Source organism: Musca autumnalis, unplaced genomic scaffold (genome assembly GCF_047663935.1).
Source record: "Musca autumnalis isolate F117 unplaced genomic scaffold, ASM4766393v1 scaffold_4, whole genome shotgun sequence".
NCBI lineage: Eukaryota > Metazoa > Arthropoda > Insecta > Diptera > Muscidae > Musca > Musca autumnalis.
In genome coordinates, this window is record NW_027411977.1 from 140,474,334 (window position 1) to 140,489,784 (window position 15,451).

At 35.5% G+C, this 15,451-nt stretch overlaps 1 protein-coding gene across 1 annotated transcript; it reads left to right on the forward strand.

Moving 5' to 3' along the window:
• The first annotated feature begins 262 nt into the window (after window positions 1-262).
• On the forward strand, window positions 263-12,474 carry LOC141402172 (uncharacterized). The gene is made up of 4 exons (XM_073982990.1): window positions 263-384; window positions 8,401-10,782; window positions 10,863-11,292; window positions 11,395-12,474. Exon 2 carries the CDS (start codon window positions 8,522-8,524, stop codon window positions 10,220-10,222), a length of 1,701 nt encoding a protein of 566 aa, XP_073839091.1. The 5' UTR covers window positions 263-384; window positions 8,401-8,521; the 3' UTR covers window positions 10,223-10,782; window positions 10,863-11,292; window positions 11,395-12,474.
• Window positions 12,475-15,451: the final 2,977 nt, after the last annotated feature.

Sequence of the window (15,451 nt, forward strand, 5' to 3'; positions counted from 1 at the left end):
AATATACACAGACATCACTTCCAATTTAACCAAACGGAACATTTCTAATCTTTTTTACTCTTTTTTGCATTTTCATTTCAACATTGTGTTGGGGAGAATTTTGTTCTTGGTCTTGAAAAGTGTTTTTGCAAATAAGATGTAACGTTGAAAGTGAATTTATATTTAGAACTTCATGTGCAACAAAATTACATTATAAAAATAGCTATCATGGACTTTGGATATGCTCGTAATTGATTTTACTTTGGACTATTTCCAAATATAGAAAACAACACACTTTTTAGTTGGAAAACTTCGCACTGGATGTTTTCTATAAATGTGCTTATAAAGTTTTCCAAATATCAACATGATATAAAGAAGATGTAAACGAAGGAATGCTCTCAACGAGTAGGTTCGAATTGTAATCAATGCAACTCATCATGGTAGAACAAATATAAGGTAAAGTAAATACTACAACAAATACAACTCAACAACAGCCGCAATTTGTTTTTGTTTGTAATGTTAATGTCACCGGTACATGTAAACAAAACAAGGAAATATCTATAAATTATTGGAATTTAAAAAAAACCAAATTTTTTCACATTTGATTGAATATTTTGGAAAACATAAATTCGTTAAGGCCCCCACTCATTAGTCAGTCTGACTGCCAGCATTTATGGTAGTATGTGTAAATTTTTGAAATTTTGAGAATGTATGTGTGAGTTTTCCAAGACTGGTGAAAATCAAAATAGTTTTGATTTCAAAATGAACCCCTATCAGTCTGGGTGAATTGTGTTTATTTTCAAATTGTCAATAAATAATTTTGAAAAACAGAAAATAATGTTGGTGTTGGAACACAAAAAACGTAGAATTCGTTCATTTTTGGAGGAGGAATTCAAGATTTTTATACTTGACTGATGGTTCGTGCTACACACTTGTCAGTCACACATACAGAAAGGGTTCATCGGACTGATGGCACAGACTGATGAATGAGTGGGGGCCTTTACATTTTCACCTTAAATGTCATCATTCCACTAAATGCATAATTTCTCGCAGAAAGTAGAATTCTTGTAAAAATGTTTGGGGTCACTGGAAATTCATTGAAAAGGGAGAAGCTGTCTCCAACTTTTGTTTTTGAAATCAATGAAGCACATGTTTATAAGGGTTTATGTTTTTCAAATTTAACAAAATTCCACACATACTCGTATTTTAACAAATATTGTGCCGCCTCTACAAACGGTGTTTTAGTGTGCGGCACGTCGTTCGGACTTGGCGGAGGTTATATTTAATTGATATGAAGAAGTCTTTATGGGAAATAATTTTTTTTTTTTTTTGATAAATATATTTTTTCTTAAAAAATATATATCCCTAATGTACATGGAAATAGAAATAAATATATAAAATGTCGTATGGGATTTGACACTAATGTTTGGTTTACATTCGGCATCGTTTCGTGATTTCGGAGGTGTTTCGTGATTTTGCGCGAAATCAAGCAAAATTTACCATGATTTCGCATACAAAAACGAAATCATCTCATTTTGTGATTTCAGCGAAATCAACATCGCCTAAAAAAGTACCAAAAGTTGCAACCAAGGCGAATTTAACAAGGTCATCCAAAAGGCGAATTCAGACCGTAGTCTTCATTTGCTGTAAATTTTTTTTCGCATAATATCCACAAAAGTTGGAAGAAAACGGTAAAATATTCTTCGCGAAGCTTAAATAAAGATGTTGTACATAGATATTCTTTATGGAAGCGAAATATTTGTTATTTATTTTTAATTAAAATTTTGTTTTTTGACAGCAAATGAAGAAATCAGTTGGTATTATTGTATCACCTTCTTTCTTGCACCATGAGCTCTGTTCCTTTACGTTCAAGAATCTTCAAGTTTTACCACTTTTTACTTGAAAAGCGTTCCTTTACTTCAGACACCATACAATTCATATGGGAACATTTTACAACTTTTACTACCTTTGCCGGTTTTACCATTTTCTAAAGTAAAGGAACAGACCAATGGTTGCAACAATTTTCACGTATCACAATAAACAAGGTAGATGTGCGAATTGCTGGTGAAAAAATTGAATTAATTTGTTACAATATTATAATTTCATTGTGTTCCTGTTTGTCTTACTTTTTTCATGGTAAAATTAGCAAAAGAGCGAAATGTCAAAAAATATTTTCCTATACAAATTTTTTCAAACAAATGGTAGAAATTGCAAAAACTCTAGCAGAAATGTAAAATCAACTTATCTGGTAATCAGATGCAAAATAGCTGCTAGTTTCTCCTCCGTCAAATTTGTGTTGCAGAAAATGTTACTCTGCTCCAGCTTTGTTTAAAGAGAAGTGCGAGTTTAGGACAGGGGCGGATTTCTAGCACAAGACAGGAAAAAACTGTGCAAGTCGTACTATTTTGCAAGTTCTGGAACACAACTTTATCAATCAAAATGTATAATTATGATGCTTCAACGATGAAAATATTTTTTATTTGTACATTTGTTAAGGTCTCGACACATAAGAAGCATGGCATTCCTGCTTAAGTCATATCTGGTAAATGACTAAAGACAAAGTTCGACCTAGTTCATATGTGATCCTGAAATCTTTTTATTAGGTCGAACTTGGTTTTTAGTCTTTTATCAGATATGACTTCAGCCAGAAAGCAATGCATCTTATTATTAGTATTATACACAGTAATTATGACATATGTCAGTAAACAGTAAATTTGTATATTGTCGTATAATTTAAACGACAAATTAAAGCCCTGTTCCTTTACGTGCAAGAATCTTCAAGTTTTGCCACTTTTTACTCGAAAAGCGTTCCTTTACTTCAGACACCATACAATTCATATGGGGGTAGTTTGCAACTTTCACTACTTTTGCCGGATTTACTATTTTCAAAAGTAAAGGAACAGACCATAAATTTGCAAAGACTTGTTTTGAAAATTCGTGTTCGGTCAGCTGCACATATGCACCTACATTGATTATTGTGATATATTTGAAATCATCAAAAAATAAATGTAAACAACGGGGTGTATTTCAGTATTTCGTGAAATCCAGTGGATTTCAGAGCATAATGCTTGGTTTACATTTACGAAATCCACTCGATTTCAACTGTAAATTCCTTTGCTTAAACGTCAAATGAAATTCAGTCGATTTCAGACGAGTTTTCATTTGACGTATACGCAAAGGAATTGACAGTTGAAATCGAAGCTATGTTCCTTTACGTGCAAGAATCTTCAAGTTTTGCCACTTTTAACTCGAAAAGTGTTCCTTTACTTCTGACACCATACAATTCATATGTGAGCAGTTTACAACTTTTACTACTTTTGTCGGTTTTACCATTTTCAAAAGTAAAGGAACAGACCACGAGTGGACATGATACAATAAAGTGGAGGTAGGCCAGGTATGAAAATCACTGAAAAATGCTACCCTGCAGCCATGGCGTAAAACGTCAAATGGCATGGTACAATAATAATGGTAGATGTATCTGCATAGCTAGTCCGTTTTATAAAAACATATGGAACTAAAGCCTTCGGTACATAAGCTACATCGCCTACTCGCCTTGCTTGCTTCTGATAAGATAACAAAGAAGAAAAGGGCAACACAGTTCGAAATTTGATCCGCCTTCTTTATTCTTGTATTTTGATTATGTCAGAAATGAAGCAGGAAAGCAAGGCAGCCAGGCGAGGCAGCTTATGTACGCTGGCCTTGATTGCTGGCATCCGATTTGCAGATAAATATCAGTATAATTTTTAAAAAAATCGTAACATTTACATTCCCGAACTTTTTGAACAAATTTGAATTAATATCAATAATTGATAAATCGTTCATCCGTAAGTTGTACTATTAAAAATCAACAATTTCAACAACAATCAATTTTGCCACGCGAATACACATTTTTTGTCCATGTTTTCAATTTTAAGATATAGTGATACAGCAGAAGTTTTTTGTTGGAACAATTCAGCGATACATCTACCTTTATTATTGCATAATGTCAAAAACAGTACAAAATGTCAACACTGCTTTTGACAGATTAGGCCATGAAAAGAAAAAAATTGTAATCAGCTGTTAGCTGTGGCCTACCTTTACTTTATTCTACCATGCGAAAGGATTTCGTAATGTAAACCAAGCATAATAGCCCGTTTCCACGGTACGTCGTTCGTTCTCTATTCGTTGTTCGACCCATAACTACGAATAAATTACTTATTTCCCCACACAAAATTCTATAAACGAACGACGATTTCTCTACGTTGTTCGATTAGAAATACTCTCTGAACGACGAATAAGTATGTCCCATCCCTAACAAATGAGAGAATCTATCGAAAAAATTAATTATCACATGTATAAATTCAAAATTGAAAAATTTGTTGAAAACACAAAAAATTTTAGAAAAAAGGAGAAAGATAAATGAAAATTAATAAACTAAACATTTTATATAGATGCAGAATGAAGATGGTTATGTTTCCTTCTTAATTCCACACACATTTCTTGTCCATTAGTTCAAAATCGCGTAAAGAATCGGAAACAAAAAGGAAACAAATAACTGAAAGTCTGTATACACAAACATTGTTTTGACACGTCTCTCTTTCTTTAATTTTGAAAATAGAAACATATAAAAATATATTGAAAATACGAAATTATTCAGAATTTATGGAAAAAATGAATGAAATGTGTGTAGTTAAATATAGAAGATACATTTAAAGGAAATTCTATTACTTTTCCTACTCATTTAATGTATATTTTATGTGTTTTCGGTTCAAGTTTTCGTGAAAACAAGGAAACAAAAATTAAGGAGATTTTATTTATGTTTCTGTTAATTACGAATGGTGTCGTGGAAACGGGTTAATTCGTGTACGTCGTTCGACAGGCGAACAACGTAATTGAAACGCTCGTGTGAACATGACATAAGTATAAACCAATGTTACAATAGAATTTTTAATTGTGTTCCCGTACTTTTTTAATGGTAATGTTAGAAAAATGAGCGAATTGTCAAAAATTGCTTCCCATACAAATTTCTTAAAAAATACGGGAACGGAAAAATGACGGAAATTGTAAAAACTCCAGCAGAAATGTCAAAATCAACGTATCAGCTATCGTATTTAGATGCCAAAGAACATGCTGCAAATTGTATTGCAGAAAACATGAAAAGAGGGTGTTATTCGTCGCTATTTTTGTTTAAAGAGAAGTGCAAGTCTTGCTAGATTTCGGAGTACGGGAAAGTATTTTTAGCACTAAACTGGAAAAACTACTGCAAATAGCAATATTTGGCAGGTTCTGAACACAGCTTTTATCTATCAAAATTAAATTTATTCTGTAAAATTAATTCTGTATAGTACTAACAAATGAAATATACAAAAAATGAGTTTTAAAACCCGGGTTACACTATTGAAGGTTAACCCACTGGGTTTAGTAGATCCAGTGGGTTAATCTTTGCTTTTCGAGGATATAAACTGTCAGCTGATGTTTGTTTACGTATACATACAAAATAACTAATAAAGTCGTGTTTTACACTTTTACAATTTCTCGTATGAGATATCGTCCCCTCTTTGCTCATATTGGTATATTTTACACACAGGAATACTATTGCTCTGTTCCAGAACATGCAAGAAGCTACTATTTTTTACTACGATAACATTTTTTTCTTTCTGTTATCGGAAAAAATAGTCAAAATTAGTAGATTCTTGCAGTACTGGAACAGACCATATGTTTACATTTACGAAATCCACTCGATTTCAACTGTCAATTCCATTGCTCAAACTTCAAATCAAATCCAATCGATTTCAAATGAGTTTTTATTTGACGTATATGCAAAGGAATTGACAGATGAAATCGAGTGGATTTCGTTAATGTAAACATAGCAGAATACATTTTTGTATCATGGTATCAAGCCATGGTAGAATAAGACAAGGTAGCAGAAATACACAGCTGACTGAACTGGGTTGTAACGTTAGTGTCAAATTTTATATGACATTTTATACATTTATTTCTATTTCGATGTACATTGGGGACATATATTTTTTGAGAAAAAAAATATACCATTCGGAAAAAACCATTTCCCAGAAAGACTTCTTCATATCAATGATATGTAACCTCCTCCAAGTTTGAACGATAAGCCGCGCAGTAAATCCCCGCTTGTAGAGGCGATACAACGTTTGATAATATGTGAGGTATTTTGTTAAAATTTAAAAAAATAAAGCCCTAATAAACATGTGCTTCTTTGATTTCTAAAACAAAACATTGAAACAGCTTCTCTTTTTCTATGAATTTCCAGCGACCCCAAACTTTTCTGCAAGAATTCTACTTTCTGCGAGAATTTATGCATTTAGTGGAATGATGTGGAAACATAAAAATTGAAAATGTAACGAATTTTCATTCATGTTTTCCAAAATATTCAACCAAATGTGAAAAATTATTAGTTTTTTAAATTCCAATAATTTATAGACATATCCTTGTTTTGTTTACAAAAACAACTGGCAGTAACGTTACAAACTCTTAAGGGGAGTACACACTAACAGTCAAAACTGACAGTCAACGTACTTTTAGGACAATTTTCTGGCAAATAAAAACTTTTTGTTAGCTAAAAATAGCTCTGTTCCTTTACGTGCAAGAATCTTCAAGTTTTACCACTTTTTACTCGAAAAGCGTTCCTTTACTTCATACACCATACAATTCATATGGGAGCAGTTTACAACTTTTGCTACTTTTGCCGGTTTTACCAACTTTCAAAAGTAAAGGAACAGACCAAATGATTGAAATACAACATTTAAGGTATAATTTAGTGATTAGGAAAGTAATTATTCCGTTAGACTTTGATATTAACGAAATAGACCTCGATGACTGTCAGTTTTGTTGGACCGTGTGTACTATGCTTTATGTTACACGCTGAAACTTTCATACGAAACTTTCCCATTATTTTGGCGTTCTTAGGTCGAGTTCCCCATTACAGTAATTTCATAAAATTACTTTTGTATGGAACTCGATCTATGAACGCCAAAATAATGGGAAAGTTTCGTATGAAAGTTTTAGCGTGTAACATAAGAGAAACAAAAACAAATTCCTTTGTGGTTGTTGTTCTAGTTGTATTTGTTGTAGTATTAACTTTACCTTATATTTGTTCTACCATGGCAATTATGTATGCGCAAAATTTTGAGTGGATGGTAACGAAGGAGTTGACCGATACCCAGCAAAATCTCCTGACCCCCAAAAGATCGGAATTGTTTTCACATTCTAATGCTGGTATCTTCACTGACCCCAAGAAATTATAACTAATTTTATTGTAAATAAACATGCAAAAGCCAAAATAAAAATGAAATGTAAATCTCAAAATTTTTTGTGGTTGCCTGTTGACTGACAAAAATGAACGGCAACACTGGCATAGAGCTGGCAAAAAATCGATGGCACTATCGATTATTTTGTTTTAAAAATTCATCATCGGCAGATATGCTCTGTTCCAAAACCTGCAAGAATCTACTAATTTTTACTATTTTTTCCAATAACATAAAGGAAAAAATGTTATCGTAGTAAAATATAGTAGCTTCTTGCAGGTTTTGGAACAGAGCAATAGTTTTGTCTATCGATATCATCGGATTAAAACCCCCTTACCTAAAATTTATTGAAATAAATAAAAATTTCGCGGCTTTTTGGTGTTGTGGATGTGGATTTGTAAGTCCATAGTCACACGTACAATTTTTTTGGAAAAGTAAAATGTATTTTTGTGTATGTTTATTACATAAAAGCAATTGTTTTCCTCCTTTATGCTTCTATGAACTACTTGTGCAAAATATCAACAAAAGCAGAGACATTTCCGCCATTTTCATTTCCAAGTTAATGGTAAAGACAAATAAACGATAATATCGATAGTAATCGATTTTTTTAAATGAAATATCGAAAATATCAGTTTTGACCATTGCGGGAATAGAGCTGGCAAACCATCGATATTCCCAACATTAGATATTTTCGATATAATGTTTTAAAATATCGATTGCTATCGATATTATCGTTAAGGTTGCATCGCCATTAATTTGGAGATGAAAATGGCGGAAATGTCAATGATTTTCTTGAAATTATGCAAAAGTAGTTCACAGAAATGTAAAGGAGAATAAGCAACAGCTTTTATTTTATAAAAATGTAAAAAGATACATTTTATTTTACCGAAAAATGTGTACCTGTGACTACGGACTTACTTTCTGAAGCTGGGTACACATTGTCAGTTTTGAATGACAGCTTTGTTGTTGCTTGCTAGTGTGGCCGTTAATTTTTGTCATTCATCATGCAACCACAATTTTACATAATTGCTGAAATTCTGGTCAGTATCGGCTAAACTATTGGGAGTTGAACCAAGTAACCTTTTGCAAAATCTTCCAAATAAAGTTCTCAACAATTCTTCAGAACATTCTAAAACTCTAAAATGCTTATTTCATGTTGTTTCAGCGCTATTTGACATCAAATATTTTACAACACGTATTTCAAACACAGTTCACACCAAAGGCTTTTTCTCATATTCCGGATTTCAGTACATTATTGGCATTTTTATTAAATCGACATTGAAATCATGAATTTTATATCAATAAATATCAGTATCAACAACAATTCTGCAACTTCCTCTCATGAACCGCCAGCTTCCTCTCATGAACCGCCAGCTTCCTCTCGTCAACCGCCAGCTTCCTCTCGTCAACCGCCAGCTTCCTCTCATCAACCGCCAGCTTCCTCTCGTGAAACGGCAACATCCTCTCGTCAACCGCCAGCTTCCTCTCATCAACCGCCAATTAGACCTGGAACATCACTTTTGCGTCCTGCTGCAACTTCCTCTCGTCAACCGCCAGCTTCCTCTCGTCAACCGCCAGCTTCATCTCGTCAACCGCCAGCTTCCTCTCATCAACCGCCAATTAGACCTGGAACATCACTTTTGCGTCCTGCTGCAACTTCCTCTCGTCAACCGCCAGCTTCCTCTCGTCAACCGCCAGCTTCCTCTCGTCAACCGCCAGCTTCCTCTCATCAACCGCCAATTAGACCTGGAACATCACTTTTGCGTCCTGCTGCAACTTCCTCTCGTCAACCGCCAGCTTCCTCTCATCAACCGCCAATTAGACCTGGAACATCACTTTTGCGTCCTGCTGCAACGGCAACTTCCACTTCACTGAATATAAATCCTGGGACTAGTGAGACGGCAACTTCCTCTCGTCAACCGCCAGCTTCCTCTCATCAACCGCCAATTAGACCTGGAACATCACTTTTGCGTCCTGCTGCAACGGCAACTTCCACTTCACTGAATATAAATCCTGGGACTAGTGAGACGGCAACATCCTCTCATGAACCGCCAGCTTCCTCTCATCAACCGCCAATTAGACCTGGAACATCACTTTTGCGTCCTGCTGCAACGGCAACTTCCACTTCACTGAATATAAATCCTGGGACTAGTGAGACGGCAACATCCTCTCATCAACCGCCAATTAGACCTGGAACATCACTGAATATAAATCCTGGGACTAGTGAGACGGCAACATCCTCTCATGAACCGCCAATTAGACCTGGAACATCACTGAATATAAATCCTGGGACTAGTGAGACGGCAACATCCTCTCATGAACCGCCAATTAGACCTGGAACATCACTTTTGCGTCCTGCTGCAACGGCAACTTCCACTTCACTGAATATAAATCCTGGGACTAGTGAGACGGCAACATCCTCTCATCAACCGCCAGCTTCCTCTCGTGAAACGGCAACATCCTCTTATCAATCGCCAGCTTCCTCTCATGAACCGCCACTTTTGCGTCCTGCTGCAACGGCAACTTCCACTTCACTGAATATAAATCCTGGGACTAGTGAGACGGATTCGGATTTTGAACCAATTCCGCAAAAAAACGCCTCTCGTGAAACGCCAGCTTCCTCTCGTGAAACGGCAACTTTCACTTCACTTTCTGGGACTAGTGAGATGGATTCGGATTTTGAATCAATTCCGCAAAAAAACGCCAAGCGAACTATAAACAAGAGTGCAGCAAATAAAGAAAATATCACTAAAAGAAAGCGAAAGGATTACACGAAAGCACAAATGCAAAAATGCATAGAGGTATGCTTAACTGGCGAAATGAGTAGCATTTTGTGTGAGCGACATTTTGGCGTACCTTCTAGAACAATAAGGAGCAGACTTAAAAAAATACGAGAAGGGAAAGCTGTGGAAAAGAAGGCGCCGAGTTCCGGGCTTTCAGGGTATGAACCTGTTTATTACGGGGTAGAAGATGTAATGAAGAAGTGATTCAAACGTTTGTTTGAAGGATCCGTAAATTCTCAATGATGATGGCGGTGCTGAAGTCTCAACATATTGTGCTGATAAATTACCCAACTTTTTGAAGGAGTTGGAAGCCTATAAAAATGGTGATTTTTAAACGCCATTAAAAAATGCATTTTTGGATAAAACCCTATTGGAACCAGCTGTCATTGAAAGAGAAGAGGATTTGGGCGATGAAGACACCACAGAAGATGAAGATGCCGATTATGACGATGATGATGAAGTCGACGAGGAAGAGAGGACGCTGAATAAGAGGAAGAGTGATTGAAGAACACGGCAAAGATAGTGGTTGTATTGCTGTTGTTGGTTTATTGCATGGTCGAGATTTATATGTTGCTAATGCTGGTGATTCTCGTTGTATTGTCTGTCGCAATGGCAAGGCGATTGAAATGAGTTTGGATCATAAACCGGAAGATGATGAAGAATCGGCTCGTATTGTTAAGGCTAGTGGTCGTGTTACTTTGGATGGCCATGTTAATGGCGGTCTCAATTTGTCAAGAGCCTTGGGAGATCATGCCTATAAAATGGTAAGATGTTTTACGATATTAACAATTATTTTGCTCTACTTGTGAGATATATGCTTATATATAAGTAATTCCTTTGATAGCAATGTGATTAGTGGAAAAAATTTCAATGGTGATGAAAGACCTTCTTTTTCGAACGAAGATGACGATGAAGACGAAAGTAATTCCATGGATAACGACCTGATTATGAATTTTAATCAAATGGATGTTAGGGCTGCACAAAATTGTGCACAATTGGGTGGTGCTAATGGCGTTCAAAATGAAGGAAATTATGCCTGTAGTGGTGCTTCGGCCGCAATATGTGCTGAGATCGAAGGACCTGAGACTGATGTTGTCCTAGTGGAAACACCTCAAAAACCTGAACGTGATTTAATAGCCTTACTTAAACATACACCTACACCGGCCGCCTTAGGACCTTTGGCTTGTGTTAATTGTGTGCGCTGATCGCAAAATGGTCTAATGTTGGCATCATGTTCCGATGATAAATTGGAAATGATATGGAAGCAATTGAAGGTAAGTAGAAAATGAAAGGAATGAACCGGCATCCGACCGGCTTTAGTGGGTGGTTAAAGAAGTTAGTTAAAATATTTTCCCATCTTCTTTATTCCCTACCAGGGTCCTAGTGGTGTTTTTGGCACCGGCGGCATACAAAAGAATCCCGAATCATGGAAATGCATGTTCACTTTGCGAGGGCATGCCGGCGATGTCCTCGATTTAGCATGGTCACCTCAAGATCGTTGGCTTGCCAGCTGGTAGACAATACAATCATTGTATGGGATGTACAAAATTTCCCAGTCATCATTACCACACATACTGGCTTGGTTAAAGGTGTCGCATGGGATCCGGTTTGCAAATTTTTGGCATCACAAAGTGATGATCGTAGTGTGAAGATATGGAAAACATCTGATTGGAGTTGCATTAATACTATTACAGAACCATTCCAATAATGTGGTGGAACAACACATATATTACGCTTATCATGGTCACCGGATGGCCAATACCTAGTTTCAGCCCACGCCATAAATGGTGGAGGACCAACGGCACAAATTAGCGAACTTGAAGGATGGAAATGTGACAAGGATTTTGTGGGACATCGTAAGGCGGTGACATGTGTTATACTAAAACGGCAGGCTCCAAAGTCCCAGAAACCCCAACAATATTGTTTTGCTGTGGGTTCGAGAGATCGTTCACTGTCCGTTTAGATGACTGCTCTACAACGACTTTTGGTTGTGATACATGAACTATTCAATCATAGTATATTGGATCTATCATGGGCTCCAGAAAAGTATATACTTATGGCATGTAGTGGTGATGGAACGGGTACACCACTCTCGGAAGAAGATAGAAATTCCTTATATCAACGTATCTATGGAAAAACAGCTGCCAATCTAACAAATGGTTCTACCACCGCCAATGATATGCTGATTGAAAATCCTGAATTAATTTTATATAGTCAAAATAAACCTAAACCTCCAACACTGCCAACAATGCAACTAGCAAGTAATCATAATAATAATTGTATAGAATCAACTGGAACACTGCCACTTCGTTGCAAAATAGCAACGAACAAAATTCTGCTTTTCAAATACCAACTACAACACTAGTAGTCAATGATGTTAGTAAGGAAAATATACCACAAACGGCGGCAAAATCTCTAGCTAATGTAAAAAAATAAATAATTCTATGATTTTCAAATAACTTTAGATTTATTAACTCCATAAAATCTCATGCGACCAATCGTAAACGTGTAAAACACGATAAACTCTGTTGCAAAAACAGTTGCAACTTTTGGTACTATTTGAGTAGAGTTGGATTTTTTTGCACAAATACCGAATACAACACTGTATTTTTGGTGGATTTGTGCCGGATTTAAAATAAACCCAGTCGTGAGAGGATATAATTTTTGTATGGCAAATCTGGTCAGATTTGACCAGATTAAGCAATAAATCCTCATAAAGTGGGTTAACCCGGCAAAAAACTGTAGTGTAACCGCACTATAAGCAATAAATCCACATGAAGTGGGTTAACCCGGCAAAAAGCTGTAGTGTAACCGTTCTATTATCGTTGAGACATCATAATAATAAATTTTGATAGATAAAAGTTGTGTTCTGAACCTGCAAAATACTACTATTCGCAATAATTTTCTCGTTTAGTGCTACAAATGCGTTCCTGTACTCCGAAATCTAGCAAGACTTGCACTTCTCTTTAAACAAAAATAGCGCTGAATAACAAACACCCTCTTCTACTGTTTTCTGCTATACAATTATGGCGTAGTAGAAACTAGCAGCAAGTATTTTCATTGGCGTCTTATATGATAGCTGATACGTTGATTTTGACATTTATGCAATTTCCGTCATTTTTCCGTTCCCGTATTTTTTAAGAAATTTGTATGGGGAAGCAATTTTTGACATATCGCTCTTTTTTCTAACATTATCATTAAAAAAGTACGGAACACAATGAAAAGTAGCATTCCCAGCAAAAAAGTTTGGAAGTAGTGCAATGCAGAGTTATGATTTCAATACATCTTTCGATGCAGTCCACACGGAGTTATGAAAAATGCACTCCGCTCGATACATTTTAGAAGCACTCGCTTATGGATCCCTAGCCAAGCAAGCCAATTTTTTTATCCCTACAGTCGCAGTCTTTTTTTCTGAACACAAGAAAGAGTGTCTAAAATTTACTCTGTTCCAGAACCTGCAAGAAGCTACTATTTTTTACTACGATAACATTTTTTCCTTTATGTTATCGGAAAAAATAGTGAAAATTAGTAGATTCTTGAAGTACTGGAACAGACCAATTATAAGACTTTTGGTCTGTTCCAGTACTACACATTTTTACTCCGATAACCGATTTTTCCTTTATGTTATCGAAAAAAATAGTAAAAGTAATAGTGCAGTACTGGAACAGAACATTTGTTTAAAAAAATAAAGAAATGCAAACTAAATATACGAACATTGCTGTAATTCACAAGACGCAAATTATTTTTGAAGTGGAGTTATGCTTGGTTTACATTTACGAAATCCACTCGATTTCAACTGTCAAATCCATAATTTAAACGTCAAATGAAATCCAGATGAGATTTAATTTGACGTTTGAGCTATGGAATTGACAGTTGAAATCGAGTGGATTTCGTAAATGTAAACTTAGCATTAGAGTTTTTTTGGAAATCTGAACTGGAGTTGGAGGAAAAATGAAAAACCATTTGGATGATGAATGCGGTGTAACAAAAAGCAGAGCAGAGGAAGTAAACTCAGTTATGATCAAATTTAATGGAGAGTTTTTATAATTTGTATTAGTGTAATAAAGTTAATATTCTTGTTTTCACGAATAAGCAATGTATTTTATTTATTTTGGGATATTTGCATCTTTAAGCTAGGTACATATTGCCATTCTTGAATGACAGCTTTGCTCAGATAATCGGTTGCTTGCCAATGTGGCCGTTCATTTTTGTCATTCATCATGCAACCACAAAAAATTTTGTGGTTGTTGGACAGTCAGGTGTTGGTTGTATGATGGTATGATAGTGTGAACCCAAAACGTCATTCAAGGAAAAAATTTGCCGTGTAAATATCAAATAAAAATGAATAATTCGCGCATTTTTATTAAATTTGGAGAATTCCTATTGGAATTAGAGATAATAACACGGTCATAACAAAAGAAATTTGACGATACAGTGAATGGATGGGATAACAAGGAAAAAAGCAAATGGAAAAATGGTTCTGTGGATGACGAAAAAACAAAAAGGAAAAAATAAATTTGTGCATTGTGCTGTTGGAAAAATATAAAAATCTCCCGGAGTTTGAATTGTATGTGTGCGGTACTAAGATGTGGAAATAGCTATACATAAAACCAAATTGTGCTAGTCGAGATGGTTCTGTGGATGACGCCAAAGAAACAAACAAATTCTTGTATTGTGCCAATGGAAAAATGTGTTCAATATCTTCCAGTGTCTTAATTGATTGTGCTATACTAATAAATGTGCTGTATTAATAAATAAATGCGTGCAGTTTTGCAAATTCATTATATGTGTATTTTTTATATTAATGGGAAGTCATGGGTCGCTGAGAAGGGATTTTCATGTACAACATTCCCAAGTGAATACAAAAAAAGCCATATATTTATTAATATCCATCAATTTATTGTTTTTTATTTATTTGTGGTTGCCAGCGCCCATATTTATTGAGCAAATTTTACAATTTGACTGACGGCTTGGCATCCAACATGAATGATAGTGTGGCCGCTCCGTAAAACCCAACAAAACTGAAGCAATCGATATTTTCGAAAAATCGTCAGTCAAAACTGACAATGTGTACGGCACTTTAGACTGCATTTAAATTCAATCCAAAACACTACATCAAAGGCTGTGATTTGGATCGAAAATGGAGTAAATCCTAGCTGTGTGCCGTGGAAGCAAAATGGAGTGCATCCTAGCTGCGCGCTCTCTTGTAAAATTCATAAGTGAATTCATAGGAAAAGATGTACTCTAGCGGCAATTGTTCTAGTGATTTAACTGCATTCGCGGATGCAAACTTTTTGCTGGGTTGTTTATAAATTTTGATACTAAAATTTTTTGTTGCAGCAATTGACCATCTACCTTGTTTATTGTGATACGTGAAAAGTTTATCTGTTCCAGGGGCTGGATTCTTGTTCTATGAAAATTTGAAATGAAAAA

Excerpts from the sequence above, each read along its gene's own strand:
- LOC141402172 (XM_073982990.1), top strand. The coding sequence starts at position 8,522 with ATGAATTTTATATCAATAAATATCAGTATCAACAACAATTCTGCAACT.